Source organism: Tinamus guttatus, unplaced genomic scaffold (assembly GCF_059628265.1).
Source record: "Tinamus guttatus ecotype Peru unplaced genomic scaffold, ASM5962826v1 Tinamus_guttatus_pri_ptg000510l, whole genome shotgun sequence".
In the NCBI taxonomy this organism is placed as follows: Eukaryota; Metazoa; Chordata; class Aves; order Tinamiformes; family Tinamidae; genus Tinamus; species Tinamus guttatus.
Genome location: NW_028289044.1, coordinates 538,454 through 546,708, shown reverse-complemented (window position 1 = coordinate 546,708; position 8,255 = coordinate 538,454). Strand labels below are relative to the sequence as shown.

The 8,255-nt window shown below is 50.4% G+C and overlaps 1 protein-coding gene across 1 annotated transcript; it reads left to right on the top strand.

Moving 5' to 3' along the window:
• The first annotated feature begins 381 nt into the window (after nt 1–381).
• ODF1 (outer dense fiber of sperm tails 1) lies at nt 382–2,879 on the top strand. The gene is made up of 2 exons (XM_010222140.2): nt 382–671; nt 2,556–2,879. Exons 1-2 carry the CDS (start codon nt 382–384, stop codon nt 2,866–2,868), a joined length of 603 nt encoding a protein of 200 aa, XP_010220442.2. The 3' UTR covers nt 2,869–2,879.
• The last annotated feature ends 5,376 nt before the right edge of the window (nt 2,880–8,255 follow it).

Genomic DNA, 8,255 nt, shown 5'->3' with positions numbered 1-8,255 from the left:
TTAGCAGGCTTAAGTGAGAAACTACGGATGGGAAGAGCATGTTTCGAAGGAACGTTTGAAACCATCTTAACAACTAGGAAGAAAAGAAAGAAATGCCAGGAAAACAGGGGAAATGGATGGGGGACCCACTGCGGCGCGTGCCGCCAGCCCCGTGGCGCTGGGTGCCGGGCGCCCGTCGGGTTCCGGGGCGACGCGCGCTGTGACACGGGACGCGCCACCCGCCGCCTCACAAAGCGCCCGCCGCCCCGCAGCAGCGTCCGCGGCCCTGGGGCACAGCTCGCGTCGCGTCAGAGCTCCCTCTGCGCACAATTTTTTTCCCTCCACGAGTGCAAGCCGCCGCGGTTGTACTTGTGCCCTACTACTATGGTTTAAAGCGCTACCATGTCTTTGTGCACTCGCTACCTAGAAGACGCCAAGCGGGACTTGCGCAAGGCCGACCGGGAGATCAAGAGGCAGCTGCGGATGCTGGACCTGCGGCTGCACCTGCACCGGCTCTGCGACAGCGTGCCGCCGGTCTGCGCGTGCAGCCGCCACCTGCACCCGCACTGCTGCTGCGCCCTGCACCCCTACCCGCACTGCCTCTGCCACCTGCCCTGCCGCACCGCCTGCCTCGCCGCCTGCGAGAGGAGGCTCCTCCAGGCCCGCCTCGACATGGAGCGGGAGCTGGCCAGGTAGGGGGCCTCCGTCTCCCTCAGGGAAGGGTTTGAAGGGAGGATCGAGGGCTGGGAGGGAGACGCAGGGGGCAAGGACCACTTTGGGGGGACATCTGGGGAGGAAGCGAAAGCATTTGGTGAAAGCTCTGGTGAAATATTCCGTGGCTTCGGTCCCCTTGCCAACTGTGTCCAAAAAAAACCAAAAGTACATCCCAAACTGTTGAATGGTGAAACAAAGCCCATCTCAAATGTAAATGTGATTTAAGTCTATTTGAAGTAAAAAAGCACGTTACCATTTTCCTCAGTATCCAAGAGGGGCCTCTGTGGTGGTGCAGGTGTGCATATCCAGAACATAAGTCAGTCAGTCCATCTTTTCCCACATACTGACAAGGAGACACAAGTTTCAGGATCTCTAAACTTCCACTTGACCACAGTGGTGCTGGTTTGTTGGCTGAGTTCCGAACTCACTTTAGCATAGATGAAAAATAAAATGCAGCCCTGCAGGCAGGGCTTGGTTAAATGGCAAAGCCCTCCTACCAGAGTTAAGGCACAGACAAATGTTTGGAAAGCAGAAGGGGTCAGAAATCCTTTGCTAATCAGATGGTGATGGAAGCCTGTTACTGCATTTATTCTATTTTTTACCCAAAACTCCAACAAACCATCACTCTGAACATTGCTGGGGGGTGACTTTGACCCTGTCTGTAGCCACAGCTCACGCGGGGCTCCCAGGTACTGCTGCAGGAGCCCAGGTTTTCATCAGCGCCCTACATACCAGCACCGGGCAAGTGCTGCATCCAGCCACAGACCTGTGCACTGAATTCTCAGCTAGGGGCATGAAACTCGATCAGAACCACAGTTTCAGAGCTGCCTGTGGGACTGCAAGGAACTCTTCACCCAAGGGTCAGGCTCACCACCTTTGGGTGCCATCTGTAACAAATCTGTGCATGAGTCTCTGCCATATTCACCTGATATCCCACCAGAGCAGGGCCTCAGCCCGTCGGGCTGCAGAATTCAACCAGCACCCTCCCGCAAGAAAAACCCCAAATGCTCTGAATGACCAACCATTTTTCTAAGATCTCCTCCAACAAGCAATGTAAAAAGACCAAAGAGATAGATGGAGGAGCCAGCTCCCAGAGAAAATCCATATTAAAACCTCCGTGCCATGTTGGATCACTGTGGGCTTGTTTGAAAGGAATAGTTTTTCTGCACTTGGTGTACTTCAGTAATGAACTTCTCTGGGATGTCTCACCTTAGTGGCCAGCCTGTTTTCTTGTTTGGTGCCTCATTGCCTCTTCCTTTACATACATTCTCTTTTTAATTTGTTGCCTTGCGTCCAGCTTAGCCTGTTATAATTGAGGTTACCTTTCTGTTGTGTATTTTACAAACGGTTTGAGAAACAGCCATTCTTTTGCTTGAGCAGCATTGCTGTTTGGCATTATCAGAAATCGTTTTAATCAGTAAGCACCAGCCCAGCTTTGCATGGGCATTTTTTTTTTTTTAACAAATGTGTCTCTTACATACTGATCACTTTAAAGAAAATGCCTAATTGGGAAACATAATATATCATAACTATCCATTGGAAATTTAGGACAGGTCATAATATGAACACCCTTGGCTTGGTGGACACGTACCTATGAAAGAGGAGTAGGGGCTTCTGTATATTGAGGTGAAAGAGTTTTTTGTCTTCACAGTTGCCCCGTGCCAAGGGTGCACAGTCAAATGCTCCTCAGCACTGAAGCGTGCAGAGAAGCTTCATGTGTTCATTTTGACAGTGTAGTTGCTTCCATCAGGGCTGTGCGTTAGCGTATGCAGGAGGACAGACCAACAGTTTCCTATTCATTTCTCATGTGCTCCCTCCCTCTTTTACTGGACTGAAAGGTTGTCTTCCTGTTTTTATTTCAGTACACAAAGAAGAATTAATAGGATGTTGAACGCCACCCATGACCATAAGCTTTTAGCTTTAATGGATGTGAAGGGTTTTGACCCTGACGAAGTTACTGTGAAGGTGAAAGACGGGAAGGTTAAAGTGTTAGCCGAGCACGAGGAGGAATATAACACCTTAAGAGGCAAGGAGTATAACTACAAAAACATCAGAAAGGAGATCAGCTTGCCTCCCGGGGTGGACGAAGATGAGGTGATGTACTCCGTAGGACCTAACAGTGTCGTGAAGATTGAAACGCCGCGCAAGTGCTACCCGTGTCTCATGAGCCTCTGAGCACGGCGGGGAGCAGCCAGCACCACGGGGGCCGGCGGGGCACAGCGTGGGGCAGCCCCCGCCGCCCGCCCGGCTCCGGCCCCAGCGCCCGGCCCGCAGCGCCCGGCCTCTCCCGAAACAAAAGAGAGCATTGCAAAAAGCTGCGTGCGAGCCTCATTCCACAGGGATCCGGCGGCCAAAGGGGAGGGGGGCAGGCGCCTGGGCTGCCTGTGCCAGGGCTTGATTACTCATGCTCTTTGCAACACGTAGCTTCTTCTTTAAATGTGTCTGGGTTCCCCTGCATCTCATCTTGCTCTTCTCTTTGAAAAGCCATCGCTAGCAGAAATCTCTCCCCTACATTGGTGACCCGATCACCTCTTAACCTTCCTGGAGAGAAGAAAATTCTATAGAGCTATATCTCCTTTTTGCTCGCTGGAAAGCCAGCTTTCCACAGTTTGAATTACTCTTGTAGCTCTTCCTCTGAACTTGTTTGTAGTTCTCAACATCCCACGCAAATTCCAGAAGTATTTTTTGATAGTGAACCTGCAGAGGCTGTAACACAGAGGCAATGACATCCTGACACTGCTCAGCCTGTCCTGGGTGGGCATATTTCTGTCTACAGCCCTTAGGAGAGGAAAATGGTAAGCGAGTTCCAATCCCAGATCAGCTAAGTACAAAAAGCCCGTTTCACGTATTTACCACTATAATAGCACCCTAGTGCAGGAGGGCACTTTGGTACTCATCCTGTTGTTATCCCAGAGCCCGCTAGCCCCAAACAAAAAGCTGGTGCTTAACAAAACTGTTTTGACTGAAAGAGGAGGAAAAGCACCTGAACCCTGGGGGAGCCCGGTGAGCTGTGGCTCCCTGCCCCAGCTCCCTCGTTTGCTGCATGTTTTTCCTCCATGGAGTGGAGAAGCCCACGAGGTTGTTGCAACACCCGGAGACCTCACCTTGCTTCAGCTGCTGTGGAGATGGCTGCAAGTCTCCTGTGGCTGTCTAGTCATAGAAAGATAGAAAGCTGCTGCCTTCTGCCCCTTGGGGGCCTTCTGCTCATTATTGGGGTCAAAAAGAAGTGGAGCAGATAGTTCCTCTCTAGAGTTGACTCTCCCTTGCAAATACTGCAAAACAGCACGTGAGAAAGCAAGCTGTGCCATTTGCTTCTTCCGAAAGTTGCACTGTTGGCACTAGCGGTCTTGGAAGGCCAGAGCATTTGTTCAGAAGGCATTGGGAATATCGCAGAGCACTTACCAGTGGGTGAGAGAATGGCTAAAAGCATTTCCTATCACTGCATAGAGGAGAATCAATAGCTCAGTGTGAATAAGAAAACGTTTTTTTGCGTTGAACAAGTGAGGGAAATGTCAGAAGTATTTCTTCACAAGGAAACACTAACAGAATATCCCAGCCAGTCCCTGCAGCATCTCCAAAGCCCCACGACAGATACCCTGGCAGGGCAGCCCGGTGCTTCAGCCCACGCTGGCGCAGCAGCAAAAGCCTCCAGCAGTTCCCGACGCCTTGGGCAGCGCTGGGCAGGCGGCTGTGCGAGTGCACTGCGACCTGCAGAGCCCAGGCCAGGCCCCTCCACACTGGGGCGGCTCCGCCACGCGTTAGCCTGGTCAGAAAAGGAGTTCATTAACGGAGCACAGGGCCCGTGTGGTCGCAGCCGGCTGCCCCAGCACCCAGGGGTCCCCACTGCTGAGAGCACTGACCCGCCACAGCAACCTGGCATTGCCCTGGAAACCCTTCGGTCTGAAGAAAGCGAAGCCAGGCCTTTATTTCAATCACAGAATCATAGTCATTAGGGCTGGAAGGGACCTCTAGAGGCCATCTAGTCCAACCCCCTGCACACGCAGGGTCACCTAGAGCACGTGGCACAGGACTGCATCCAAGCGGGTTTGAAGATCTCCAGAGAAGGAGACTCTACAACCTCTCTGGGCAGCCTGTTCCAGTGCTCTGGCACCCTCACTGTTAAGAATATTTTCCTTAAGTTCCTATGGAACTTTTGGTGCTTCAGTTTGTGGCCAGTACCTCTAGTTCTGTCAGTGGCCACCAGTGAAAAGAGGCGGCCCCATCCTCCTCACTGCCTCCCTTGAGGTACTTATAGACACTGCTCAGGTCCCCTCTCAGCCTTCTCTTCTCCAGGCTGAACAGGCCCAGCTCCCTCAGCCTCTCCTCGTAGGGCAGATGTTCCAGGCCCCTGATCATCCTTGTGGCCCTGTGCTGGACTCTCTCCAGCAGCTCCACATCCCTCTTGTCCTGTGGGGCCCAGAACTGGACACAATACTCCAGATGTGGCCTCACCAGGGCTGAGTAGAGGGGCAGGATCACCTCCCTCGACCTGCTGGAGACGCTCTTCTTAACGCACCCCAGGAAAAAGGGGAAAAAGCCACCCGGGCTTTCACAATTTGCATTCATGCTCAGAAGGCCGGGAAACCCGAGGAGCTGGGCCACAAAGCAGTGATAGGGCCCTGCCTGCTCGGCCGTGTGGCTCCATCCCCACTCCAGCCCGGGCACAGCCTCCCCGTGGGCTTCTTCTGATGTGTTTAGAGCCTCCAGACAGCATGGAAATAAGGGCTGACGAGCTTGGCATGCCTCTGGGTCCGTATGCGGTATCGGTGCCCAGACAGCTGGGCTTTCCTGCTCTTCCCTCCAGACTCTTAGAAAGAGGCTGCAAGGGAGCCTCATCCTCTGACAGCGAGAGGCAAGGATGGGCCTTGGGGATGCTAAAAACAGCCCCGGGAAGCCCTCCCTCTCGCAAAGCAACCTCCTGGGAAGCCAAGCTGCAAAGCTTTGGAGATACTGTAGTCACTTTAGCAGTCCCTTTGTAACTGCTTCTGCAGAAATTATCTCAGGGTGCAGTAGAGAAGCATATTTCAATGCTTGCCAGCTATGCAGGACTTCAGACTCACAGAATATGTAACATCCTACAGGGTCCATAGGGGCTAGCTGTGACTGCTCTTATAGATCAAGTCCTTAACAGGTTTTGCTTAACCTTTTAGCACAAATTCTCCACACTTTATTCCTAAATTAGTCTCCTAAAACCGTATTTAAACTCCCAAACAGCACAACTTGGTTTATGGCTATGTTTTTATCCCCAAAGTTCAAGACTGGAAGGCACTGCCAGATCACCTGCCTTAATCTCCTCTCATATTATCTTATACCACAAATAAACTGGCCAGAGTGTAATTTCCAGAGAAGTATCTAGTCTTGATTTGGAGGCTGTAGGGGACAGACTCCACCACTTTGCTTTCTTTTTTGTTCCAGTGGCTTAATACGCTGTAATTAAGCGTCATGCCTGATATTGTCTGGCATCATCAATTTATTTTTTCTCTGCCAGAGGGAAAAAAAGAGTCCTTGGACACTGACTTAGTAGTAGCATAGTAGATAGTAGTAGCTATGAACTTCTATATTGCAGTTAAATCGCTTCTTAATCTCGAAAACTTAAAGTTTCTCATTACGAGATCTTGCTTTCTATCTTCAATTTTTTTTTAGTTCCTTCTTGCACCCTTCCCCAAGCTTCCAATACTCTTGTCAAAGAGTAGAGCTGCCCATGGTAATGCTGTATCTCGCTCATCAACGCTGTGTACAGAAGTAGGAATCATCTCTTTCTTATGCCAATATACATATATATATACACTACATATATACACACATACACACACACACATATATATGAGATATATATATATCTCTTTCTTATGCCAATATACATATATATATACATACATACACACACACACACACACACACACACACATGTATATATATAGGGGAGATTTGCAGGGCAGCAAAGCTGACACTAGGAAACCCGCAGAAGGGCAGCACATTTCAGTGACTGGAACAGGATGCAGCAAAAAAAACTTACTTATATGTTTTTTGATTAGGACTCCCAGTGTTTAAATTCAAGCATGACTAGAAGGCTGTGAGACGTGTCAAGGGATGCTGCTAAGAAAACTCCTGATAGGAACAAGACTCACATTATAAATTCGTTGGGATATACCTAAAAGCACTCTTGAAATCTCTATGCTACAAATACTGCTCAGAGGAGCCTTTGCTAAAAGAAAGCACCTTTGGGAAACTATCGTTAACACAGCACAACCCGCTCGCATTATCACCTCCCTAAAAGAAATTCCTTTGCCACTAGGTGGCACATGGGTTTGTTTATTTATTTATTTATTTAACTACCTCGGGAAATATCTTCTAGGAGCAGAAATAACGACAGTGCCATCGCCAAGCAAGCGGGCTGCTCGCGCTGTTACCGGCAGCGCTAATGGCAGGGGAAGCAGATGGCGTGAGGGAGGATCCGCCGTCACCGCGGAGCGAGGGGCAGTCGGTGCTTCTGCTCGGGGTTGTGCTGAGCTCCGATCCTGCCGCTCTCTTTGCCTGGAGCAGGCTCCTTAGGAGCACGAGTTTCATTGCCTCCAGCAATCTGCCTGTGTCAGGGCTCGTAGCCAGAACTGGGGCTTCCAGGTGTTGATTTTATTGCATTTCTGCACGAATGTATTCTGCGGGCTCATCTTGACCCTCCTCCCTGAAGCAAATACCCTCCTGGAATTCCCTGGCATGAGGAAGGCGCCCGGGAGGGCGATTTGGCTTTCTAGCTGCAAACGTCACTGCATTCTTGAACTCTAGCCTTATCGGGGCGTTTATAAATATACACAGCAGCAGGAATCTGTATTGGGAGTTCATCTGAGGATGCTCGCTCCAGACCTCCCTCCAGTCATGTGTTTCGGGGAGTTTTCCTTCAGCAGGGCACTGCTCCACGGGGGTAATGTAAAAACACTAGGTAATGCAGAAATACTATTTCTCTCCCAGCAATTGCAAATTCCGGAGTCCGGTGTCCTAGTAGAAAGGAGAGGAAAGATCCCCGCTTTCTGGTGTTGCTCTCCCTGTGAGCGCTACCACCGTCCTGGGAAAGCATCTCTGCTTTCTGGGTTGCTGCCCCTGACCCAGAGGGTTATTTTTGCAAAGGAGCAAACATGCAGGAGAGTCATTCCAAGCTGCAAGGGCCAGCACTGCTCTTCACGCCCCAGTTTCTTGTCCACTGAGCACTGGCACATAGAGGCTTTTGGATTTACTCCAGCCATATGAGGGGAGGGTGCAGGTTGCCCTGGCATCCCCCTGCACGGGCAACTCTTCACTCTTATGTTACTTTAGCAGCGTGACATAGTAGCTGCCATTGACTGTTTTCCCTACAGGACAAATATGTGAGAAATTCAATCTACTGTTTTCATTTGTGCCTAAAGTTAGACTGACTCTTGTCCTCTTTTGACACCTGAATCTCTCAGATAGACTTTCAAGGACTGTTTTCCATCATCTCCCACGGAGAAAGCACTATTAGTTTAGAAGACAGGGTAGGAGCTCACAGTCTCAAGTGTATTTCTGTACCAAAGACTTCTTGGATTTATTGT